This window comes from Aotus nancymaae, unplaced genomic scaffold (genome assembly GCF_030222135.1).
Source record: "Aotus nancymaae isolate 86718 unplaced genomic scaffold, 86718_ANA_hifiasm-v0.15.2.pri h1tg000131l, whole genome shotgun sequence".
NCBI classification, from domain to species: domain Eukaryota; kingdom Metazoa; phylum Chordata; class Mammalia; order Primates; family Aotidae; genus Aotus; species Aotus nancymaae.
The window spans coordinates 11,634,488-11,662,131 of NW_026988546.1; the positions used below are offsets into that span (position 1 = coordinate 11,634,488).

The 27,644-nt window shown below is 36.8% G+C and overlaps 1 protein-coding gene and 2 pseudogenes across 2 annotated transcripts in view; 2 read left to right on the forward strand and 1 right to left on the reverse strand.

Annotated features, from left to right (window-relative positions):
• Positions 1-27,644, reverse strand: part of LOC105729955 (ankyrin repeat domain-containing protein 36B-like) — a 58,287-nt gene that overhangs the window by 13,569 nt on the left and 17,074 nt on the right. For both annotated transcript variants that reach the window (XM_064371313.1, XM_064371312.1), the window contains exons 13-23: positions 27,498-27,570; positions 25,792-25,820; positions 25,625-25,697; positions 23,081-23,109; positions 22,914-22,986; positions 21,229-21,257; positions 21,062-21,134; positions 15,421-15,494; positions 12,636-12,777; positions 3,380-3,584; positions 598-778 (exon numbers count right to left, since the gene is read on the reverse strand). In XM_064371313.1, coding sequence (XP_064227383.1) covers positions 598-778; positions 3,380-3,584; positions 12,636-12,777; positions 15,421-15,494; positions 21,062-21,134; positions 21,229-21,257; positions 22,914-22,986; positions 23,081-23,109; positions 25,625-25,697; positions 25,792-25,820; positions 27,498-27,570 — 981 coding nt within the window. The remainder of the gene's footprint in view (positions 1-597; positions 779-3,379; positions 3,585-12,635; positions 12,778-15,420; positions 15,495-21,061; positions 21,135-21,228; positions 21,258-22,913; positions 22,987-23,080; positions 23,110-25,624; positions 25,698-25,791; positions 25,821-27,497; positions 27,571-27,644) is intronic.
• LOC135272725 (myb/SANT-like DNA-binding domain-containing protein 3) lies at positions 9,783-10,777 on the forward strand (annotated as a pseudogene).
• Positions 18,157-19,391, forward strand: LOC135272748 (forkhead box protein H1-like; annotated as a pseudogene).

The following is a 27,644-nucleotide window of genomic DNA, read 5'->3' on the forward strand; positions in this document are numbered from 1 at the left end:
GTACTAAGTACTTCTACATGCACAAATCAATGAACTCATTTACTTATAATTCTATAGTGAAAGTTTAAAAATATAAGCAAGCTGCAGGATTTTCCCCAGGTTTTCTGACTCTACTTCTAGTGCTCTTCCACCAAATCAGTTACTTCTGTTAGGTAGATATACACATACAAAAATAGTCTTTTATTTCCAAACACCAAAAGTCAAGAAAATTAAATTTATTGAGCTCCTCTTAGAAAATACGAGATTATTTACTATTATGATAACTTTTATTTCCTTTCCATAACATTTGAAACAGTAATTAACATGAAATAGGGAAAAATATGCTGAACTATGTCACTAGGAACAACATTCTTACAATACCATTACGTATATATTATTGAATATCATTGTTTTCAAAAGGTCTTTGAACTAAAACAAAATATTGATGTCAAGATTTATTATAAATAATTGTAGCTATAAGTGCCATGATTCATTTTTTAAGATAAAATAAAATTTTTGGTTTGTTTTATGCCTAAATAATATATACTAAATTAAAGAGATATTATAACTAATATTAATAAAAGTAGAAACATGAAGTTTCACCAAACATTAATTTACCTGATTTGAATCATTTCTCACAGTCTCCAATTCCACCTCCAGTGATTTTATAGCCAGTTTAAGTTGTTTTATCTCTTTGGCGTCTATCACATATTGCTCTTCTATTATTATCTTTTCCCTAACTTTTTCGTGCAACTCTTCAGAATTTCTTCCTTTCTCTTTTTCTTGTTGTGTGGCATACCTGTAAATATACTTATCTTAGAATTTATTTTATCAGTGAAAATTAAGCTCTCTGATTTTTTATCTTGCCCAATTCCTACCTAAGGGGTCCAGGGAGTCACGTTCTACAAACCATGGATTCTTATTGGATTGGTTTTATTTGACCCTGTACATTGTGACTTGCTTTTCAATCTGACTCTGGCATAACATTATGAGAAAAGGAAGAAAATATTTAATCAAAATATACTTCTTTGTCATGCCTTGAAATTGCCCTGCAGAGTCTCTTGTGGGAAAAAGTCACATTCTATACCTTCCTTTCTTTGCAGATTCAGGAGATAATCAACAAAGAGCCAGGCACCCTTTTGGGTCCCATGAGAAACATTTTATGACCTGCTTTCTCTCTCTCTGAAATCTGGTGAGAGATTCCTCTGCAAAATAAAACTTCATCCCCACAATCATTTATCTCAACCTGAACATTCTTTTCCATTAATCCCAGGTCTTCAAATAAACTCAACCAATTGTCAACCAGAAAATGTTTAAATTTACCTATAGCCTGGAAGTCCCTGCTTTGAGTTGTCCCACCTTTCTGAACCAAACCAATGTATAAAATGTATAAAACCAAGCTGCGCCCCGACCACATTGGGCACATGTTCTTGGGACCTCCTCACGGGCCATGGTCACTCATATTTGGCTCAGAATAAATCTCTTCAAATATTTTACAGAGTTTGACTCTTTTTGTTGATATCAGAAAATAAAACATTCATATGTTGGTTTATTATCCTCACAAAGTTTCTATGTTCTTAAATATTATTTTTCTTTCTAGTTCTCATGTTTTTAATTTCTCACCTCGATCTCATCCAAAGGACATGTGTAAATTGAAGTGTATTGATAAAAGAACATCCTGCTAATCTGTAAATTTCTGTTACTAGTAACTCTAGTAAATACTATTAAAAGGGATGTTGAAAATTATTCAGTAAAGTTGCAAGATAAAAATTATCTTCTTTCACACAGTAATTACTCCTCAATTAGAATGGATCATTTACAGTTAACTAATTAAAATGAAGTTACTTTTTATAAATAAGTCAATACATTCACTAGAAATAAATTTTCATCTTCATGAAACATTGCAGGTATCCCTTAGCATAATTTACATTGTATGATAGCACTTTCAGATGTCTTTATGAAATATGTATCAGCAGATTGCTGTAATCCAAGACTAGATTAAGAATCTAATATGTTACCCTACACTTTTTAAGATTGCTTTTTGGGTAACATTTTCAACCTATCCTGTTGATTAGTATATATTTTATAAACAATTTTAAAATCTGTTTTAAAACAACACAAGATCTAATATTTAAACAATAAAGAATAATCTGTGTCTTCAGCATAGAACTTTGAATTAATTTTATCTATGTAGCAGAGAGAGATGATGAATAAGCTAATCAGTAATCACTTTCCATTTTACTTTTTATTCCCCGCATATTAAGAATAAAATGATAATTTTTGTTTGTTTATTTTTTGAGAGGGAGTCTGCAATGGCATGATCTCAGCTCACTGCAACCTCCACCTCCTGGATTCATGTGATTTTCCTGCATCAGTCTCCCAAGTAGCTCGGATTACAGGCAAACACCACCACACAAAGCTAATTTTTTGTATTTTTAGTAGAGATGGGGTTTCACTATGTTGGCCAGACTGATCTCAAACTCCTGACCTTGTGATAAACCTGCCTCAGCCTCCCAAAGTGTTGGGATTAAAGGCATGAACCACCACACCTGGCCGATAATTTTTTAAATAATTGTTCTGGGAAGAGAAAAATATCTATTTCATGCTCTGTTGATTCAATTATAAATTAATATAAACATTCTTAAGAACAATTTAGAAACTTTGATGAAAGATCTTTTTTAAAAAGTTTCTATGCTTTAACCAGAATAATTTACTCAAAGTAAATAATTAGAAATGTAGAAAACCATGTATATGTAAAAAATGTTCTTTGCAGCATTAATACAAAAACTTTTTAAAACCTAAAATTCAATTTGTCAATTAAATAATGACATTTCCATAGGGTAAAATTCTATACACTCATTAAAACTACGATTTAAAAGAATATGCATTTAGTTATTAGGGAAGTATTCACAATTAAGAACTTGTGATATTGGCCGGGCACGGTGGCTCAAGCCTGTAATCCCAGCACTTTGGGAGGCCGAGGCGGGTGGATCACGAGGTCAAGAGATCGAGACAATCCTGGTCAACATGGTGAAACCCCGTCTCTACTAAAAATACAAAAATTAGCTGGGCACGGTGGCGCGTGCCTGTAATCCCAGCTACTCAGGAGGCTGAGGCAGGAGAATTGCCTGAACCCAGGAGGCGGAGATTGCGGTGAGCCGAGATCCCGCCGTTGCACTTCAGCCTGGGTAACAAGAGCGAAACTCCGTCTCAAAAAAAGAAAAAAAAAAAACAAAGAACTTGTGATACTATATTGAAGAATTTCGCACTCCACATGATTAAGAAGCTTTCTTTCCTGTTAAATCCTAGAAAGAAAATCAGCGATTACAAAAATTCTCCTTATACATCCTTAGTAATAAATAAATAACTCAAACGTTTCTTAAAAACTAGAATGTCATACCTCAAACTGCAGAGTGCTTTTTCCCATTCATGTTTTTCATGCTCTAACTGTGATACTATTTCTTTTTCTTCAGATAGTCTCTTTTGTAGTATACTACTCTTATTTTTCATTTTTTGAATTTTTCCTGTAAGTCGCTCACAGTGATTTTCTATTGATCTTTCACGTAAATAAATTGCATTTTTAATTTTTAATAGGTGAACACAATCTGTAAACAGAAAAAAACAAAGTAGAGATAAAATACGAGTAGATTTTTTGATATAAAGGACTGTGCATTTTAACAAGCATTGATTCATACACTGAACAAATATGTACATATTGAATGCCTACAAGGTGGAAGACATTATAGTAAGCTCTGCAGATAAGAGAACACCTCTGCTCTTGTTTTAGCTTAAAGTATAGTGAAGAACCAAGATAAAAGGTGACAATTATAAACTCAGATAGGTACTGTGAAAAAAAAAACATAGTTATATGATTGCATAAGATAATTTGATCTATACTTCACCCAGGGAAGATTTCCCTGAGGAAGAGATGGCTACACGGAGAAATGAAGGATGAGAAGGAAATAGGCAAAGAGGAAAGCAAAGCATTCTGGCCAGTTTGCAGCAGGTGATGAAGCTCTGCTGCAATCTGCTACTAGCCCTGATGGAGAACAGGTACTGATTTTTCTTCTTACCTAAAAAAATATAAAAAAACAGACAAAATACATTAAACAATGATTTTCAACACAGTGGACTTCAGGCAATGAAGATGGTAGGTGATCACTGAAAGGCAGAAAACAAATACAGCAGGCCTTATAAATGTCCCAGCTCTTTTAACAGAGTTTTGACAGAGGTTCCAGGCCATGACAACGGGAGAAAATCTGACACGGAGCTGGGGTGATGAAGCTGAGAGGCTAGTAAAACTAAAGCAGATAGAGATGACAGGACAGAACACTGGAGAGAAGAAAGCAGTACAGGAAACAAATCCTGAAGATGTGCAGAGATTCCCATTTGAGTATTCAGGAGAGTAATGAAAAGTCCTTGTGTGCTAGGAAACTTCCTCAGAACAATGGAAAATAAAAAAAACCACTTAAGATTATCAGAAATTATTTCTGGGGTTCACACCATGCCTGGAAGAGGGTCTATTCCCATGAGCCAGGCTAAAAAACCCTCATACTTCACAGGACAATGAATAATCAGAAAGGTCTTGCCTCAGGAGTGAGGAATTACCCTAAATCTAACAGCAAAAACGGAAAGATTATAAGTAAATCGCTGTACTCCAAATAAAACTCAAGAGAGTAAGTGAAGGCATGGAAGCTATTAAAAAAAAAAAAAAAAAAAAAAAAAAAAACCAGGCCAGGCGTGGTGGCTTACGCCTGTAATCCCAGCACTTTGGGAGGCCGAGGTGGGTGGATCACGAGGTCAAGAGATCGAGACCATCCTGGTCAACATGGTGAAACCCCATCTCTACTGAAAATACAAAAAATTAGCTGGGCATGGTGGCGCGTGCCTGTAATCCCAGGTACTCAGAAGGCTGAGGCAGGAGAATTGCCTGAACCCAGGAGGCGGAGGTTGCGGTGAGCCGAGATCGCGCCATTGCACTCCAGCCTGGGTAACAAGAGCGAAACTCCGTCTCAAAAAAAAAAAAAACAAACAAAAACAAAAAACCGAAACCATATTTGCAAAGATGCAAATTACATTTTCAGAGGTAAAAACTCCAGTGGATGGAAAAAAGACAAATTAGGGATAAGAAAGGAAAAGATTCCTAAATTTGACACAATAAACTGTGAGAAACTTTCAAGCAGCTAATATAGATAACTCCGCAAATAAAAAAGAGGGGACAGAAAAAAAAATTAAAGAAAAAATGGACAAACATGTTCCAACCTTAATACAAACCATAATCCCACAGATTCAGGAAAGAAGTGTCTGGGACAGAAAAAAATGAAAGTGTATCATTGTCATCTTTTATACCATCTACGATGTATAATATTACTTGAAGGTGGACTGTGATAAGTTAAAATTATATACTAAAAATCCTAAAGTAAACATTAAGATAGCAAAACAGTTATCTCTAATAAACCCAAAAATATATAAAATTGAATCATAAAATATAGCTGACTGATCTAAAAGAAAGGAGAAAAAGAAGGGGAACAAATAACAGCTGGGACTAATAGCAATCAAACAGCATGATGACAGAAAAACATGACTATATCAATAATCACATTATAAATGACACTTGTCTAAAAACCTCAACTCAAATGCAGACTGCCAGACTCAGTAAGAAAGCAAGACCCAACTACATGCTGCCTATAAGAAATGCACTTTAAATGTAAAGACACAAATTAGTTAGAAGGTTGGAAAAAGATACATGTTAACACTTGCCAGAGGCAGCTGAGTGGGAGTGGCTATATTAATACCAAGTAGATTTTATAGCAAAAAAAAAAAAAAAAAAAAAAAATCCAGCAATAAATAACAAAAGGTCATGTCACAATAGTAAAAGGATCAGTTAATGAGGAAAACATAACAATCTTAAGTGTTTATACCCCTAAAAACAAGCCAGCTTCAAAATATATGAGGCCAAAGTGGATAGAACTACAAAAAGAAATAGACAATTTCTAAGTAACCTGAGGTTTCAATATCCTTTACTCAATAAGTGATAGAACAAGAAGGCAGAAAATCAGCAAGAATAAACAGACTTGAACAACACTATGCTTTTCAAGTACCAATGGAACACTTACCAAAATAGACTATATTTTAGGCCATACCATAATTCTCAATTAAAGGACTGAGTCAGAAGGATTGAAGTCATACAAAGTATATGCCCTGACCACAAATCAATCAGATTAAAGACCAATAAGAAAAATAACTCTGAGAAACACTCAAATATTTGAAACTAAGTAACACACATCTAAATAATCCTGGGTCAAAGAAGTAACGAAAAATAGAAATTAGAAAATATTCTGAACTGAATAAAAATGAAAATACAATGTGTCAGAATTTTTGGAATGCAGCTACAACCGTACTTGAATACAAATGTTAGCACTGCTGAATGTCTATATTAGAAGAGTCTCAAATCAATGACCCTGACTTCTACCTTAAGCAGCTAGGTAAAAGAAGAGTGAATTAAACCCAAAGCAAGCAGAGGAAAGGAAATAATAAACATCGGCTGTGGTCTGAATGTTTGTGTTCCCCAAAATTTATATCCTGAAAGCCAATCACAGAGGCGATGGTATTAGGAGGTGGGATTTTTATAGGTAGTTAAGTCATGAGAGCCAAGCCCTCATGAATGGGATTAGGGCTCCTATACAACAGACCCCAGAGCTCCTTCACGCCTTCTGCCAAGTGAAGACAGAGAAAAAGAATGCATCTGTGAACCAGGATGTGGTCCCTAACCATACACCAAATCCAATGCATCTTGATCTTGGACTTTGCAGACTCCACAACTGCGAGAAATCAACTTCCATTGTTTGACTCAATCTATGGTATTTTGTTATACTGTTGGCTTCAGAAGAAACAATAGAGAAAGTCAACAACACAAAACACTTTGAGGAGATCAATAAATGTGATAAAACTCCATTTAGCCTGGCTGCTCAGAAAAAAGAAATAAAACAAATGACTAATTTCAGAAATAATGAGACATTATTACAGATTCTATAGATAATAAAAATATAACAATATTATAATTTCTATGTAAATAAACATGACAACTTAGATAAAATTAATAAATTCCTTTAAAAATGAAAATTAGCAAATCTCAAACAAGAAGCAGTAGATAACCTGAATTTCCCATATCTATAAAAGAAAGTTAAGTTATAACTGAAAACCTTCCTAAAAGAAAACTTCGGACCTAGCTAACTATGCTGGTGAATTCTCAAAACATTTCTGGAATAATACAACTGTACAAAAACTACCCCCACCAAAAAAACAAACAAACAAACAAACAAAACAGAAGTATATCTTAACTCAGTTTGTAATGTTAGCTTTACTCTGAACCAAAACCAGAAAATAGTATTACCAACAAGCAAATTCCGTCATGAACATGAATGTAAAACTTCAACCAATTTGTGATGCAAATAAGACATCCTCCAATAGCTGAGTGAATAAACTGTGGTTAAACAGTCATACAGTGGAATATCACTTTATGTGAAAAAGAAATGAGCAATCAATCTATGACAATATGTGAAGGAACCTTAAATGCATATTACCTATTGACATAAGCTAATCTGGAAAGGCTACTTAATGTATGATTCCAACTGTATGAAACTCAGGAAAAGGCAAAACTATGGATAAAGTAAAAAGGTGCCAAAGGGTTAGGGATGGCAGGAAAGGATACATAGGCAGAGTGCAGAGGATTGTACCTTTGTCCAAACCCACATATGTACAGTACCAAGTATGAACCCCCAATGCAAATTATGGGCTTTGAGTAATTGTGATATGTCAATTTAGGCTCATCTATCATAGCAACTACCACTATGGTGAAGGATATTGGTAATGAGGGAGGCTACATATGTGCTGGGGTGGGGGTATACAAAAAATGTCTGAACTTCCCTCTCAATTTTGCTGGGAACATAAAAATGGTACCTAAAAAATAAAAACCTTTATAATAAATTTTAAATGAGACTTTAGTAAATTGAATCCAACAGTATAATAAAAAGATAATATATCATAAACAAATGAGGTTTATCCTAGAAATGCAGGGTTAGCTTAACCTCAAAACATCATAATTATTTACCATATAACAAAGTATAAGACCCATAGGATCACTCCAACAGATAGAGGCATCTGATAAAATTCACTCCTGATGTTTTAAAGCAGAAAAACTCAAGAACATAAGAATCCAAGGGAACTTCCTCAGCATGATAAGCAACACCTATGATGGATCTACAGCTAACATGCAGCATAGTGAAAAATGGAATGCATTTCCCGTCAGATGAGGAACAACAAGGGAATGTCTGCTGTCACCACTTGTAGGTAGCATTGTTCTGAAGATTCTATTTAATACTGTCTGAAAAGAAAAAGAAATAAGAGGCATCCACGCTTAAAAAAAAAAAAGAAAGAAAATAGTCTTTATACATAACCATGGCCATACAATAGGTATGGGTAAACCCCAACCTGTGGGCCAGCTTCTTGTCTTTTATTGGAACCCAGCTGTATTCATTAATTTATAGATGGTCTATGGCTGCTCTCATACCACAATGCCAGAGTTTATCAGCTGCAAAAGAGACCCCTTTGACACGTCTAAAATATTTACCATCCTTAGTAAAAGGGTAGTTTGAGAAAGAAAGGTTTGACAACCTTTTGTCTACGTAGAAAACCTGATCAAATCTACCAAGAACGTGCCAGAACTAATAAGTGAGTTTAACAAGATTGAAGGATACAAATTCAACATAGAAAAATCAACTGTATTTCTATATGCTAGCAATAAACCATCAAATTAAAAATTTTAAACATTTTTTAGTTTTATAAAAATGTATGTTTAGATTAGCGTTGCTCAACTTGTATAAAGTCAAATACATCTACACTAACTAAAATACAATTCACAACTTCATTAAAAATGAAATACACATAAATCTGATAAAATATGGGAAGACCTATAAAAACTAAAAAATATTACTGAGAAAATTTAATATTACCTCTATAAAAGCAGACACACACTTTATTGAGGAGTAGATTCACTATTGTTAAGATGTCAATTCTCCCCAAATTAATCTACAAATATGACACAATCCCAACCTAATTTCCAACAAGCAAGCAGTCTTTATTTTATTGATAAGCTGATTTTAAAGTTCATGTGAAAATGCAAAGGATCTAGCATTGTCAAAACAGAACAAAATTAGAGGAATCATTTCAGGAATTACTATAAATCAACATTAACCAAAACAGTATGCCACAGGTACAGGTTGAGTATCCCTTATTCAAAATGTTTTGGACAAGAAGTTTTTCAGATTTTGGATTTTGGAATATTTGCATAAGCATGGTGAGATATCTTGTGGATAGGACCCAAATCTAAACATAAAATACACTTATTTTTCATATGTACCTTATACACAAAGACTGAAGGTAATTTTAAACATGACTTTTGGAGAGAGGAGCCCAGGCCGCCCGCGCTCGCGCCTCGCCGGCCCCTCCCCCGGTCGCTGCAGCCGCCGCGCCGCCGCTGCAGGTAGGAGGCTCCCCTTCCGGCGGGCCGCAGCGGGGCGGGGTCGTGGGTGGGGAGGGCGGGGCGGGGTCGTGGGTGGGGAGGGCGGGGTCGTGGGTGGGGAGGGCGGGCCGGGCGCACGGCGGCCGCGGGCGGGGGGCCGGCATGGCGGGCTTTCGGGTCGCGCCACTGCGACCCCTGCTCTGCAAGTCGGGCGCCGGACGGCCGCCTCCGCGCGCCGCGATGGGACTCGGATAGTTAGCGGCCATGAGAAATATAGTGGAAAATGCAAAACAACGAAATTATAAAGCCTGCCAAATACTTATCAGAATTGGAAAAGAGCATCCTGCTGGCTTTAGTAGAAAAGTACAAATATGTGCTGCAATGTAAGGAAAGTGATGCGCGAACTATTGCCCTTAAGCAGCGTACCTGGCAGGCGCTGGCCCACGAATACAACTCTCAGCTGAGCGTGTCCCTACGGGATTTCAAACAGCTGAAGAAGTGCTGGGAGAACATAAAAGCTCGGACCAAAATAATTACGGCCCATGAAAGGAGAGAGAAGGTGAAACGGAGCGTCAGCCCGATGCTGAGTACTCACGTCCTAGGGAAGAAGATCGCCAGCATGCTTCAGGAGCAGCTCTACTTCCTGCAGAGCCCCCCAGGAGGAGCCCGAATACCACCCCGACGCGGTGGCCCAAGAATCATTTGCTGTTTCAAATAGAGAACTGTGCGATGATGAGAAGGAGTTCATACATTTTCCAGTATGTGAGGAGACCTCTCAACCTGAACCCTCTCGTGTCAGAATAACAGCCAATAAAAACTACAGGAGCAAAACCTCTCAAGAAGGTGCTTTAAAAAAGATGCATGAGGAAGAACACCATCAACAAATGTCCATCTTACAACTGCAACTGATACAAATGAATGAGGTGCATGTGGCCAAAATCCAGCAGATAGAGCGAGAGTGTGAGATGGCAGAGGAGGAACACAGGATAAAAATGGAAGTTCTCAATAAAAAGAAGATGTATTGGGAAAGAAAACTGCAAACTTTTGCCAAGGAATGGCCTGTTTCCTCATTTAACCGGCCCTTTCCCAATTCACCCTAAGACTTTGGGGGTGGCTGTCTTGTAATTAATCTGTGTTGGCAAAGAATGTCTGGAACATGGACTTGTGGTCAGTAACCTGTAACAGAGTTACAACTAGGAAAATTAGAGTGGTAGTAGTCACTTATTTAAGAATTCATTCAGGTACCAACAGCTGCACCCTCTGTATTCCTTAAGTGGCAAAGAAGCTGTTATAGTCTTCTGAAAATTATCACTATGAGTGCTATAATTCTGAATGTAATGTCTCTTAATTAGAATTCATACAAGAACCATGAAGAAACACACACACACACACGCACGCAAAACATGACTCTTAATGATTAGGGGCATGAAACAACATTTGTATACATGAGGTCAGATGTGGAATTTTTCCACTGTGGCATCCATGTTGGCAATCAAAAAGTTTTGGGTTTTAGAGTATTTCAGATTTGGGATATTTAAATTAGTGATGCTCAACTTGTAAAAAGAAAGTCAAACACAGACAATCCCCAACTTAAGGTGGTTTGACTATTGACTTTACAATGGGTTTACCACAATTTGAGGAGCACCTGGAAATTAATAAAACTCAACAGAGAGTTCAGAAATAGATAACACATATGCAACCAGCTTATGTTTGACAAAGGCAGGATGGCAATGCAGTGGAGAAAGGGTAGCCTTTTCAACATATGGTGCTAGAACAATTGGATGTTCATATCCAAAAAGTGAACTTGAATCCATACCTTACTCCATCTGCAAAAGGAAACTGAAAATGGAGCATAGATTTACATATAAGACCCAAGTCTATAAAATTTCTAGAATAAAGCATAGGAAAAAATCTTTGTTACCTTGCGCTAGGCAAACACTTTTTACATCTGACACAAAATGCAAAATCTGTAATTCAACAATTAAATTGGACTTCATCACGATCAAAACTTCTGCTCTTCAAAAGATACTACAAAGTGAGTGAAAGGTGAACCCCAAAACTGGAAAAATATCCTTATAAAAAAGTAGCTAAAAAGTAACAGTATCCAAATACATACAGAATTACTAAAATTCAACAAGTAAGTAAACATCAACCTATTTTTTAAATGGCAAAAGATTTGAAAAGACAGTTCGCCAAAGAAGATATATAGATGGCAAATAAATGCATGGAAAGATGTTCAACATTTTTAGTCATGAGGATTATGTACATTAAACCCATATTAATATACATAATACACACTCATCAGAATGGCTAAAATTAAAAAAATAAATAAATACAGCAGTAGTGTGACAACATGGCAAGCAGAATTGTCATTTGCTGCTGATGAGAAGGGAAAATAGTACAAATATTTTGGAAAACCATTTTGCAGTTTTTAAAAACAGGAATATAAAGGGGCGTGAGGAGACTTTAGTGGGTGATGGATATATGTTAACTATCTTGATGGTAATAAGTTTCACAAGTGTATACATCTGTTAAAACTTATCAAATGGTACCTTTTACATGTGTGCACTTTATCATATATCAATTATTTCACACTAAAGCTACTGATTATGGGAGCAAACACCTAAGGCACTGGCTGTGATACCGAGAAAGGAATGCAATGATGCAGTGCAAAGCTAGAGGATTGAGATCTGTACCTTACTGCAATAAGTGGCAGCTGAGTTTTCAGCAAGCAGGTAACATGATCAGTATTGATTTTTTACAACTATATAATTATGATTGCAGAACAGGCCATGGTTTTGGAAGGTGGAATAGTAGGAAGGACAGTTATAAGGTTACCACAGTATTTCAGGTGGGAGGAAATGGTAACCTGACCATGGGTAAATGGGTAAAGGCACAAAAGAGAAGCAGAGTAAACAAACACATTGGGAGTGCCATTCACACTGATAAAGGTACAGTGAAATGATCATAGCTCTTTAGCTGAGAGTGTACAAGATACAGTAGTTCTCATTCTTAAGGCATATTTCTGAAATGAACATTCTTATAACATATCAGCACTCTATGGTACAGTGGTAAGCAGTGTGTGCATACACTGCTATAGAATAGGAAAAAGCCTTATATTTATGCATTATCCTACCTTTACACTGCATTCCATGTTGATCAATGAGTAATATAACTTTCTTACAATTAGAGGAAAGAGAGTCATCATCCTCTGAGGCTATTTGAGATGACTGAATTATGTCATCAAGGTCATCCCTAAAATGTATTTGGTTTTTCATCTGCAAAATAAATAACACTGTTTCAAAATGTCCCCAAAATAGTTATAGCATATACTAAATGTAGAGAAGTGGGAATTATTCGACTAGCACAAACACAGTATTTTTTTTTTTAGCAATTTCCTTTATGTTGACACTTGTTCAGAAAGTCACATGGTATATGGATAAATTAGTTTCCCAGTCCCTATGCCATTTAGAAAACTGACATCGAGACTTGAGTTAATTAAGGAACCAGGATTAGGATAATGTCTTCCTGAGCTTGTATCATTTCAACTGCAGAAACAATCTATTTCTACATACAATAAGTATTTAGATAACCTCATTCTACACAGGAGATTTTCATAAATAAAATTTTCATAAATAAAAAATTCAAATGGATCAAATAATTGGTGAAGAGAAAAAAGAGCAGCATCAAGTGACCCTCTAATTCTTTTTGAAGTTGAACTTTCTCCAAAGCCAGGAACTCTACTTTACTTGTAATATGCTTACCTCATTCTTAAATCTATGCATGTATCACTTAATTCCACTTCTAGACATACTGTTGATGTTCTGTCATCATGTGGTGGAGAATAATGCACATTTTCTAATTAAAGTTGTATGCTTTTATACTTTTCTTGCACTACGGTTGTCATATAATGGCTTCTGGAACAAATTCTGTATTGGTTTTGTATCGTTGCGTTTGTAACAACAAAAAGACTATGATCTTTTTTTTTTATTATTATTATCACATGCTTCATTTTTTTGAAGCAGGTAAGCCACATATCTAAAAGGCTTTTTGAATCACTAAACTGAGGCATATGTCTGATGTTTAATTTCCAATTAGCGGTACTTTGGTTCTTATTTTTTTGTCATTTGCCTAACAACCTATTAGTCTTCTTTTATTTCAACCATAACTACTTCTTGATTTCTTGCTTTTGTACTTTTCGTATTATTATAACAATTTTCCTGGTCTGGGTTAAAAACATGTTCAGTATCTGGTTTGTGGTCATTTTCACAGTCTACTTTAATTTCCATTTAAATAAAGCTTAGAAGGTGACTGGCAAGCGTATTCTGGGGACCCAGAGTATGAATGAGATAGAAAGGCATTTTTGAGACTGGGTTATTTTTGTTCAGGAAATACCTGGACTACTACAGAGACAGACATGCCAGACACATCACTTTTCTGACAATCAGGTGAATCATTTGTCAAATCTGAGGGTATTTACTTAAGTTTGTTCTTCCTGTAGAGTTACCATGTAGTCACTCTTCCTCAATACAAGCAGTTTTGTAATTTTCACCAAACTCTGCTTTATTTGTGATGAATTTTAAAGCTTTTTTCACCCTAATTTGTCTTGTTTGATCCACATTCTCTCATACTTCTGCATACAAGAAAGTTCTGCATATATAAAGAAGTCCTTTCTATCACAACACTTTTTCACTACTAGTTGTTGAGACAATTTTTGCACATGCAACAGTGGAAGAGTAATTTGCTAGTTTTGTTTCTCAGATGACTTTTCTGAGTGTGTGTTTTCAAAATAACTTTAAATAATCAAGTGTAAAATGAGAAAAATTAAAAAATAATTAGAATTTAATGTTAAACTTCTTAATCTATGTTTACCTACTCCCACATCACTGGATTGTAACTAAGAAGTGAAAAATAATTTGGAATAGCCTAAAATAGGTGAAAAACATAAACCATGAAACTTTCATTTGTCACTGTTTGGACTAAACTTGACTAATTCATTATGTGTTAAATTTACCAAAAATGAATTATGAGATGACCTGTGGTACTACAAAGGCACCACCACTTAAAAAGATTTTATCACTATACCTACAGTGTACACTTGAGTGTTTTTCCAAACATTACTAAATGATTAGGCAAACTTTAAATTATTAGGAGCCAAAATCAACACCAGTAAGAAAAGCAAATTCTTACATTTTAATGCTAATTATGTATTGTAATATGATTGACAGTGTTATATATTTATATAGATTATAGGCTTAAGTTCTAAGGTCCACTAATGACAGTGGATTTAATACATTTAATAATATTTACAGATTTCCTATATTGAAATACAGCAGGAAGTTATTGTTTGTACACTAATGCCAAAGATGCCGTTCTGCAAGATATGATTCTCTTGATAGACAGCTGAGTTGACTTTATGATCCATTCTCTTCCTGAACATAGTAGCTAAAGTCGGAGATCACAAGGGAAAATAAATTCTTAACTTTAGTATGACTGGCAATAAAAGAAAAAACTGCAAAGTTTGAACCACTAGCAAGAATTACTCCTTTAGAATCCAATAAAGCGGTCATCAGTGTTAAATTGTTCATAATTTCTATTGCTTCAAATTGCAATTCAATATTTGATGTACCTTCTTTATTATAATAGGAAGTTATAAAAATAGAAGTGCAAACAATATCAGGAACTTTTAACTCAATTCCAAGAGTAAAGATTAGATATAAGTTACTATAGATTCCAACACTATTTTGAGTTCTATGACTAGTTAAATTGTTTTTTAAATGGAATATTAAATTACAATCAACTGATACTAAAAGGCTAATCCAAAGGTAAATTCACTTGGAATATGCTATATTACCAAAGCAAGGAAAACAAGATTAAACCAGATATTTGGTCTAATCTATTGATTTTAAATTTTTACATACCCATGGCTGGTTATTTTCATATTCTTCAAACCTCTTTTGCTCTCCCTCTGATGCCATTTTTAAGTCTTGTTCTGCTAAAAAAAAAAATTATATATTTAGTTAAAATGAGCTACACAGAACATTTAGATAAAAGCCATAGTCTTTCTAAAAATAAAAAATAAAATTATTTTATAAATTGAGAGTTTAAATGAAGGTTAATCTTTAGTATAATATTTACTTCTTTAAGAAATGCTTTTAATCCTCCAAAACTTCAGCAAACCACTTGGGGAGGCACTAGATGTCAACAGGTTCGAGCCATACAAACATTGTCAAAGATTCACTCAGAAATTCATCCATCCAACATCAATGAACAAAACCATCAGAAATAAAACAAAAGGTAAAAATCTGGTAGAAACAGATAAAAGTAACAGTACATTGTTCTTTACTTCTTAATAGCAGCTTTATAACAACACACTGAGCCTGCTGTTCATTATTAATGATTTCCAAAATGACTGCTACTGTTTACACTTTCATCAATGTGCAGTCTCTTCTTTATATCCTAAATATTTTCCTCAACTATTCTGATGAATTTCTCTCATCTTTCTTAAAAGATGAAAGACTCAGACAGCTACGTGAAGTCTTCCTTGATTCTGGCTATCTTTCCTCAGATAAACAGTTTTATTTAATATAGGCTTTAAAAATATATATAGTTAAGATTTCAAAAGTGAGATTATGTCTCAACTAACTATAATTAAAATAGAACACTGTATCTATTCCAATGTAAACATGCTGACTGATAATGAGAAAAATACTCTTTAATAAGAATAGCAAATCATGATCCTGAGAGAATAAGTGTCAAAGCTGATGGGAGGATGCTATGGTCTGTCTTTAATGCAATCCATCAGGTTCAATTATACCATTATGCTACAAGTACTTATTATTTTCAACTATTTTTCCTATTATTTAGGAAGTACAAAGTTGTGAGGACACTTCCAATAAATATATAATTTATTTCTCATCAAAGAAACTGTTTAAAATTACTCAGCTTAGATAGACAGAATAACAAAAGAACTATTCATTTTTTTTTTCATTCTCAGGTGGGCTACTACTATGTCTACATTGCTCATATCCTACAGTTTGGCCCTGTCAAAAAGTTTCTTGATCCACTTATGCAAGAAGATTTTTAAAAACATCAAAATAGTGTATAATAAGTTTCAATGTGTAAATAATAGCCAAAAATGAAAAATTTAATTTTCAGACTTATTAATAACTTTTTATACTTCAAAATCAGTGCAATATTCACTGAATATATCAGTTTTGTTATTCAAATAATGAATGCTATAACTTTTTGTTTCTAAAATTAATTTGATTTGATATATCATGCTTATCTCTAAGGTACTTTCATGGAATTGCGATCTTATAAAAAAATAGATTTCTTATTAAAATCAAAGTTTCTTAGTTCAAAAACATTTACTTTGATTAATATCAAAACTTCTATATAACTTTCATGAATTATTCCCACCCCTTCTTTCCTCTTCATTTAACAGTAGTATCTTACATGTATAATTTCTATTTCCAAAATTTTTGTTCCTTCCCCTCTGGCTAGAATGATGCTCAGAAATAATAGCAAAATGATACTTCTGCTTTGACTCTGTCATGTTTTGAACTGCTATCAGATGACAAACAGGTATATGGAAAGGTTCTCAGCATCTCTAATCATCACAGAAATGCAAATCAAAGCTACAATGAGGTATCTTCTCACCTCACTTAAAATGGCTTTTATCCAATTGACAGGCATTAAGAAATGCTGGTGAAGATGTGGAGAAAGCGGAACCCCTGTACACCATAGGTGGCATTGTGAATTAGTACAGCCACTATGGAGGACAGTATAGAGAGTCATCAAAAAATTAAAAATACAACTACCCACTTGATCCAACAATCCCATTGCTAGGTAACTACTCAAAAGCAAGGAAATCAGTATTATAAAAGAGAAATCTGCCCTGACATGTTTATTGCAGCACTTCTCACAATAGCCATAATTTGGAATCACTCTAAGTATACATCAACAGACAAATGGATTTAAAAAATATGATACATATACTGCTCAGCCATATGAAAGAATGAAATCCTTTCATTCGGAATAACATGGATGGAACTGGAGGGCATTATGTCAAGTAAAATAATCCAGGCAAAGAAAGAAAAGCTTCACATGTTCTCACTCCTTTGTGGTTGTGAGAAATTTAAAAAATAGAACTCATCGGGTTGGCTGCGGGCGGCCAGGCGATCCCTCTGCGGCTGCAATCTCCTCGGGCCTTGGGTGAGACGGCGAGTGCTCAAAGGCTCCTGGGACGGTAGAGGAAAAAACCGAGTCATCGTGGGCAACCGGATGGACGCCGGCGGAATGAGTGGCAGCTTTTGGGGTGGTTTCGGCCCGGGACACTGCGGTCGGAGAGGAGCGGTTAGAACTCGGGGAGCCTCCAGCGCCCCACCAAGGAGACCCCAGTGGAGAGGGGTGCCTTAAGACTTAAGGGAAAGGCCCAGCGCGGTGGCTCACGTCTGTGATCCCAGCACTTTGGGAGGAGGCTGAGGCCGGTGGGTCGCTTGAGCCCAGGAGACCAACCTGGGCAACATAGGGAGGCCTTGTCCCTACCCAAAACTGAGAAATTAGCCGGGCGCTATGGCGCACACCTGTAGTTCCGAGACGCTTAGGCGGGAGGATTGCTTGAGCCCAGGAGGTGGAGGCTGCACTGAGCCCAGATGACACTACTGTACTCCAGCCTGGGCAACAGAGCGAGACCTTGTCTCAAAACAACAACAAAGACTTGTGGGAAAGAACGACGCCTTGCTGACCGAGTGGGGCCAGGCCCCTGCCCACGCTGTCTACGGTCCTGTGTGGGGCCCTGCAGCGGCTCCCGTCTGCGGCCCCCAGAGGCAGAGTCGCCCTCCCAGCCCCCTAAGAGGAGGAAGAAGAGGTACCTGCGACATGACAAGCCCCCTACACCTACTTGGCTGTGATTGCCCTGGTGATTCAGGCCGCACCCTCCCGCAGGCTGAAGCTGGCCCACATCATCCGTCAGGTCCAGGCGGTGTTCCCTTTGTTCAGGGAAGAATACGAGGGCTGGAAAGACTCCATTCGCCACAACCTTTCCTCCAACCGATGCTTCCGCAAGGTGCCCAAGGACCCTGCAAAGCCCCAGGCCAAGGGCAACTTTTGGGCAGTCGACGTGTCTGATCCCAGCCGAGGCACTACGGCTGCAGAACACGGCCCTGTGCAGGCGCTGGCAGAACGGGGGTGCGAGAGGAGCCTTCGCCAAGGACCTGGGCCCCTACGTGCTGCACGGCCGGCCCTATCGGCCTCCCAGTCCCCTGCCGCCACCCAGCGAGGGCTTCAGCATCAAGTCCCCGCTAGGGGTCTCCCGGGAGGGGGCACCCTGGCCGGGGCTAGCTTCACAGAGCAGCCCAGTTCCTACAGGCATGGAGAATAGTGGGGAAGAGGCCGTGCCCATCCCACTCCTGCCCTCCTCTGAGAGGCCTCTGTGGCCCCTCTGCCCCCTTCCGGGCTCCACAAGAGTGGAGGGGGAGGCTTCCCAGGGGGGAGCCATCGGGCTCTCCACCGTCTCCCCAGAGCCTAGGGCCTGGCCTCTCCACTTACTACAGGGCACCTCAGTTCCTGGGGGGCTGTCCAGTGGGGGACACAGGGCCTCCCTCTGGGGGCAGCTGCCTACCTCCTATTTGCCTATCTACACTCCCAATGTAATGCCCTTGGCACCACCGCCCACCTCCTGTCCCGTGTCCACCGTCAACCAGCCCTGCCTACTGAGGTGTGATCTCTGAAACCCGAGGGCCCCCAGGGCTGCTCTGGGATCTAGATACCCTCTTCCAGGGGGTGCCACCCAATAAAAGCATCTATGACGTTTGGATCAGCCACCCTGGCTGATCCAGCCCTGGCAGCCCCAGCCCCAGGCTGGCTGCTCTCTTGGTGCAGCCTGTGAGGCCTCTAAGGCAGGGGCTGCTCCTCCCTCCTGCTCCCACCCTCGGCTTGTTGACAGGGAGCCAAGGCTAGTGGGGAGTCTGCAACCACAGCAGCCTCAAAACAGCAGGCAGCAGCCTTGCTGGGAGTCCACGGTGTTTATTGGACTACCTGATGCGTGGCCATGGCCCACCTGGGCACAGCCCTCGCCCCGGTCAGTCATGTCTGTTTCCCTACACCCAGAGGCAAAGCTGGAGGGACAGGGCTGAGCCTGGAATTGCCCTTCCTAGTTTCCTCTTCTCAGCCCACCACCCATCCATCCGTCTCTGGCCATCACCTCCCCTCCCTCCCTTGCTCCAGGCTGCGGGAGGGAGAGCCTAATGGTGAATCCAGCCTGAAGTCCTGCCCTCTCTCATCTATCTGGGAAGGAGGTAGCACCTTTTTCAGGAAAGGGGTTAGGGAGTAAAAAGACTGGACCCTACGTGATCCTGGTGGTGGGGAAGATAACAGTAAAGGAATTTGCAACATTTTAAAAAAAAAAAAAAACAACTCATGGAGATGGAGAATAAAATCAATGTTACCACAGTATAGGAAGGGTTTGAGGGTGGTAGGAAATGAGGATGCTTAATAAGTATGAACTATAGTTAGATACAATAAATAAAATGTAGCATTTTATAGTACAAAAACATGACTACAGTCAGCAATAACTTGTACATTTTAGCATTACTGAGGGAGTAAAAATTAAAAGACAGCACAAAGAAATTGTGAATGCTTGAGGTGATGGATAACCCATTAACCATGATGTGATTATTACACATTGTATGCCTCTATCAAAATATCCCATTTATTCCATAAACATAAGCACATACAATTTACACATTAAAATTAAAAACAAAAATATATATATAAAGTAACACACACACATACACAGACACACACTGTGCTAATCAAAACATCTGATTGGCTTAATATAATAAGGGTAACAAAACAGACCAGAACCTATAAAAGTTAAATATGTTACCAAGTAAAATATTTCATTAGATAAAAACTATACTTCGAATTGACTTTTAAAGCAAAACAAATATTTTAGAGTATCAAAATTGATCTCTTTAAATTGCTAAAAACTATTGAAATTCCAAATCAAAAACTTCAGAGTATCCAAATGTAAAAGTAGAAACATCTGAATACACCCTTATTTTTCAGGTCATGTGTGGTGGCTAACTCCTGTAATCCCAGCACTTTGGGAAGCCAAGGCAGACGGATCGCCTGAGGTCAGGAGTTCAAGACCAGCCTGACCAACATGGAGAAACCCCATCTTTACTAAAAATACAAAATTAGCCAGGCATGGTTGTGCATGCCTCTAATCCCAGCTACTCAGGAGGCTGAGGCAGGAGAATCCCTTGAACCCAGGAGGCAGAGGTTGCAAGATTATGCCATTGCACTCCAGCCTGGAAAACAAGAGCGAAATTCCCTTTCAAAAAACAACACAAAACCTTATATTTTAAAAATATACTTTCCTTATGTGTGTAAATCTGATTTTTAAAAACATAAAAAAGATAACAGCTATATTATTTATATGAAATCCTGAAAAAAAACTTAAAAAAAAAAAAAATTGAGAATGAAAAGACTATGAGCATTACAAATAGATTAATGTACTCCTTTCCAGAGTTAAATTTGCATTGCAAAGTTTACCTGGCAAGGATGTTTGTACATCCTTCATTTTGATGGCTATATTCAGAACAGAATCGTTATTTTCAGTTGTAACCTGAATGGGTTTTAAAATAAAATGATTAGCACATGATGTATGTTGTATAGGATATGATGTTAATAATTAAATATATAAATATAAGAGTAATTACCTTCAAGGTGGGAAGATTTTCAGGATATTCTAACAAGCAAAAAAATATATATATAACCAATCATATGTGAATACGGTAAGGCCAACCATACGTTCATGGAGTGTTAGCATCAAACTAAATACTCTTGCTTGTGTTAGTGTAGGATTTCATGTTTTTCTAGTTTATTTCTTTGAGACAGTAACATGACAGAAATACACTGAAGAAAATGAGAATACCGCCTTCAAAAAACATATACTTACAAGTTAAAAAGTGAGATTATGCACCATGTCTGTCAATAAAAGAAAGTATTGCTATCAATGTGGATAAGCTAATAAGAGAAATGTGATCTAAAATCAGAGGAGCAACTCATACACCTGGAAATCAATGTCAAAGCAGGTGGTACATACTCCTGCACATCTTTCATGCAAGACATCAGAAGGATTTATACCATTATGCTACAAACATTCATCATGCTCTTTCACTTGCCCAATAACTAAGAAGATACACAATAACAATGACACTTCAGTTGAGTGTATACTTCACATCTCTTCAGTGGAAGTGTTCTGAATTGAGCCATTTGGATATATGTTTGGTGAATCCTAGTAGATAATATTCCTTATTTATCATAACCATGTGGTGTAATAATGTGCCTACATTTCTTGTATCCTCTAGTTTAGCCTTCTGAAAGTTTCTTCATCCACTCATGGCAAGAAGATAAAATATATAAACCCCATCAAAAAGTACAATAAATTATACATACTTATACAAAATGGAATTGCTGTAGGCATTAGCTATTAATAACTTTTTATATTTGGAAATCAGTACAATATTCATTGAAAGTAACCATTTTAGGATTCAGTTAATGCATTCAACATTACTTTTTTCTAAAATTAGTCTAGTTTGGAGTATCACTTTAATCTATAAAGAATTTTCATTAAATAGCTATTTTAATAAAAAAGCTAGCAAAAAACCTAATGCTTTCATATTAAATTTTAACTCATCTGAATAACTAATAAAAAATATATCTCTGATGTCTGATAGTAATAAACAGGAATAATGAGTCACTGTGGTTTATCCCAATTCTACACTCCTTCCAGATTCCAGTAGTCATTGGAGAAGCCAGAAATCAAATCTGGTAGGCAAATATTCTAAATACATCTGAAGTGAGTTCACCCAGGTTTCCTCAGCAGAAGCCCCAAAATTACCTAAAAAACTTATTCCTTCCCCTCTTTCCTGCCTTGTAATCCCTCTTTCTTGATGAAAATAATTACATCAGTGGTCACATTGCTTCTCATTCTACAGAGTTTAAGGATTATTATGACAACTTCTTCCCTCTGGTTTTAGCAGTACCATCAGACATCTATAATTTCTATTACTTCAACTCTTTCTCCTTCCCCTCTCCAATGAAACATGCTATGAAATAAGAGCAAAATTATGCTGTCTCCTGATCCTTTTATGTCTTGAACTGCTTTCCAATAGTTCTTCTTCCTGATTTCAATGTACAGAAGTCTATAACCTGGCTATTCAGATCATGGCCAAGGACCAGCAGCATCAGCATCACCTGAGAACGTACTAGAAATGCAGAATCTCAGGCCTGCTGAATCAGAATGTGCATTTTCAAAGAGCCCCGTGCTGATTTATTCAGGGGTGGGAAGCCCTCTTCTATCTTTAGTGCACATGACATTAAATATCTATTGCTAAATTACCTGCTCCAGATTTTTCAACAACCGTTATTCCTGTGGCAATATTTGAAAGAGAAACTTTCTTTTTACTTATAGCCTGAATGGAATGAGAAACAAAATAATCAATAAATAATATATACTTCATAGATTATATAATTAGTAATTCAACATATAAATGAAAGAGTCATTACCTTCCAGGCCGGTTGTTTCTGAGAAGACACTGAAAAGAAAAATGGATATATAATCAATCATATGTAACTATGATAAAGCCAACCATACATTAATGCAGTGTTAGCATCAAGCTGTATCCTCCTGCCTGTACTGAAGCAGGAGATGAGGGCAGAAAAACAAATTTTCCTCCTTGCCTTTGGTATAAGCAAACTTCCCTGAGTCCTTCCCCATCCTGTGGAACTGTACCCTGCTCTGCAAGTTTTATGAGTTTATAGATTCTTGTATTCTTGTTCTCTATAGCTAATAACTGCAAGTTTTCTGTTTTTCATCTAAGCAGCACAGTGAAGGTCATGAGATACGTCTGAGCAAGTCTGGATTGCAGCCATCTAGGTGCCATAGCAAAGGATGCAAGATAAGCTTGTGTGAGGCTCTTCAGCAACCTAGATAACAGCCATCTAGGTCACATAGCAAAAGTCGTATGTAAGCCTGAGTTATAGGCCCGTCATTGCTTGATAAACTGCCTTTGTTCTGCTCTTGTATTTTGTGTATAAAAGTCAAGCCCTGGACCAGGCGTGGTGGCTCACGCCTGTAATCCCAGCACTTTGGGAGGCCGAGGCAGGTGGATCACGAGGTCAAGAGATCGAGACCATCCTAGTCAACATGGTGAAACCCCGTCTCTACTAAAAATACAAAAAATTAGCTGGGCATGGTGGCACGTGCCTGTAATCCCAGCTACTCAGGAGGCTGAGGCAGGGAGAATTGCCTGAACCCAGGAGGCAGAGGTTGCGGTGAGCCGAGATCAAGCCATTGCACTCCAACCTGGGTAACAAGAGTGAAACTCCAACTCAAAAAAAAAAAAAAAAAAAAGTCAAGCCTTGTCTTTGTTCAGAGCTCAGCCTTTGAATGCAAATCTGTTGAACTGGTGCACACCTTAATGAAATCTTCCTGTTCCACCAATTGGTCTCTCTGGTCTCCTGATTCCCGTAACAGTACTAGTGTAGAATTTGATGTTTTATAGATTATGTCTTTGGGACAGGAACATGAGGAAATATACTGAAGAAAATAGGAATACAGGCTTCCACAGAATATACAGTTATAAAATTACAAAGAGATATTATGCATCATATGTATATTACCAAAATAAAAAGTATCAATATCAATGTGGATATGCTGAGTGATGAGGACCAATGTGATCTAAAATCAGAGGAGCAACTCATACACCTGGGAATCAATGTCAAAGCAGGTGGTACATACTCCCGAATGTCTTTCATGAAAGATATCAGAAGAATTTATACCATTATACTACAAACATTCATCATGCTCTTTAACTTGCCTGATAACTGAAAAGATACACAATCACAATGACACTTCGATTGAATGTACACTTCATGACTCTTCAGTGGAAATGTCCTCAATTGATCAGCCTGGATATATGTTTAGTGAATCTTAGCAGATAATATTCATTATTTTTCATACCCATGTGGTGTAATAATGTGCCTACATTTCTTATATCCTGTAGTTTAGCCTTTCTGAAAGTTTCTTCATCCACTCATGACAACCAGGTATAATATAAAAGTCTCAAGAAAAAGTATCGTTAATTATCGATTTTGACATATTTCTACAAAATAAAACTCCTACACAGATTAGTTATTAACAAGCTTTTACATTCGAAAATCATTCCAATATTCATTGAAAAAAAAATTTTAAAAGTCAATTAATAAATTCAACATTATTGTTGTTTCTAAAATAGTCTTGTTTAAAGTATCATGTTATTCTCTAAGGAATTTTCATTAAATAGCTATTTTATCCAAGAGTTAGCTCCCTGAACAACGAAGACAATATATTCATATTCAAATTTATCTAATTTGTATAACTAAAATCAACAAAACATGTATTTCTGATGCCTAAGAGTAATATAGAAGAGTAATAAGTCAGGGTGGTTAATGCCAATTATAGCACTTTTTCTTGCTTCAAGTCATTCCTGGAGCAGCCAAAATCAAATCTTCTTATATGTAAATATTCAAAATGAATGTGAAATGAGTTCATTCAGGTTTCCTCACCAGATATCCCAAAATTAAATAAATAACTTCTTTTTTTCCCTCCTTCCTGACTCACATTTCCTCTTTCTTGAGGAAAATAATTACTACATCACTGATTTCCTTAGTTCTCATTCTACAATGTTCATGTGTCATTATGATCACTTCTTCCCTCTAATTCTAGCAATACTATCTGGTGCCTACAATTTCTTTTACTTCATCTCTTTCTCCTTTCTCTGTTTATGAAAACATAGCTGTAGATGTAAAGCAAATTATGCTGCCGCTGAGACTGTTACATCTTGAACTGCTCTCTGATGGCTCTTCTTTCCAATTACAATGTAGAAAGGTCTATAATCTTACTATTTAGATCATGGCCAAGGAACAGCAGCACCAACATCTCCCAAGAATCTCAGCCCTGCTGAATCAGAATGTACAGCTTCAATGAGCCACCCACTCATTTATTTTGGGGAAAAGGCATTCTCTTCTATCTTGAGTAAACATGACATTAATTGTGAATTGCAAAATTACCTGTCTCAGATTTTTGCCCATCCTTTATTTCTGTGGCTATATTCAAAACAGAATCTTTCTTGTCAATTGTAGCCTGAATGGGATGTAAAACAAAATAATCAATACATAAAATATATTTCATAGACTATACAGTTAATAGTTCAAAATATAAATGAGAGGGTAATTACCTTTAAGTCCAGCTGTTTCTGAGAATACACTGAAATCAAAAGGGATACGTAATCAATCATATGTAAATATAATAAAGGTGTCCATGAATTCATGTAGTATTAGCACCAAGCTGTATCCTCCTGCCTGTATTACTGGATGCTTAGATGTTTGACACTTTGTGTCTTGAAACAGGATCATGACAGAAATACACAGAAGAAAATAGATATAAAGGTATCACAAAATATAAACTTCCAATTTCAAAAGTAATAATATTTTCATATGTCTATTACTACAATAAAAACTTGTTATTATCAATGTGGATATGCTGAGTAATGAGGACCAATGTGATGTAATATCAGAGAGGCAACACATACACCTGGGAATCAATGTCAAAGCAGATGGTAAAGGCTCTCGTATGTTTTTCATGCAAGACATTGGAAGGATTTATACCATTATACAACAAATATTCATCATGCTTTTTGACCTGCCTGATAATTAAGCAGGTACAAAATGACAATGACACTTTAGTTGAATGTACACTTCATAACTTCTCAGTGGAAGTATCCTGAATTGATCAACTTACATATATGTTTGGTGAATTCTACTATATAATATTCTTTATTTCTCATATCCATGTGGTGTAATAATGTGACTACATTTCTGGCATCCTCTAGTATAGCCTTTAGAAAGTTTCTTAATCCACTCGTGGCAAGAAGACATAATACCTAAACCTCACAAAAAAGTATGATAAATTATTAAATTTGACATACATATACAAAATAAAGTTACTACAAGCATTAGATGTGAGGAAGCTTTACATTTAGAAATCAATCCCATATTCATTGAAATAACTACTTTAAGAGTCAATTAATGAATTCAACATTATTATTTTTAAAAAGTTCTGGTTTGAAGTATAATGTTGTTCTCTAAAGCATTTTCATAAATTACTTTTTTATCAAAAAGCTAGCTCTTTGAAAAAAGAAGACTAAGTATGCATATTCATGTTTATCCCATTTGAATAATATCAACAAAACATATATCTCTGATGCCTAATAGTAACGTAGAAAAGTAATGAGTCAGGGTGGTTTATCTCATTTCTAACACACTTTCCTGCCTCCAGTAGTTCCCAGAGAAGCCAAAATCCAATCTTCTTTAATGCAAATATTCTAAATTCATCTGAAGGGAGTTCACTCAGGTTTCCTCAGCAGAATCCTCAAAATTACATGAATAACTTCTCCTTTTCCCTCTTTCCTACCTCACAATCTCTCTTCCATAAGGAAAGTAATTACTCCATCAGTGGTGTCCTTAGTTCTTGTTCTACAGTGTTTATGGGTTATTATGATCACTTCTTCCCTCTGTTTTGGCAATATCGTCTGAGGCCTATAATTTCTATTATTTCATCTCCTTCTCTTTCCCCTCTTGATGAAAACATGCTGCAGAACTAAAGAAAAATTATGCTGTCCCCTGAGTCTGGTATGCCTTCAACTGCTCTTTAATGGTTCTTCTTCCCAATTTCAATGTAGGGAAGTCTATAATCTTACTACTCAGATCAAGGCCAAGGACCAGCAGCATCAGCGTCAACCAAGAAATTATTACTAATGCAGAATCCCAGGCCTCCTCAATCAGAATGTGCGGCTTCACTGAGCCTTCCGCTGACTTGTTCAAAAAATAGAGGTTCTCTTCAGTCTTGAGGGAACACGACATTAAATGTGTATTGCAAAATTACCTGTCCCCGATTGGTCTCCATCCTTTACTTCGCTGGCTATAACTGCAACAGATGTTTTCTTGTCACTTGGAGCCTGAATGGGATTTGAAACAAAATAATCAATACATTAAGTATATTTCATAGACTATATATAGAGTTGATAATTAA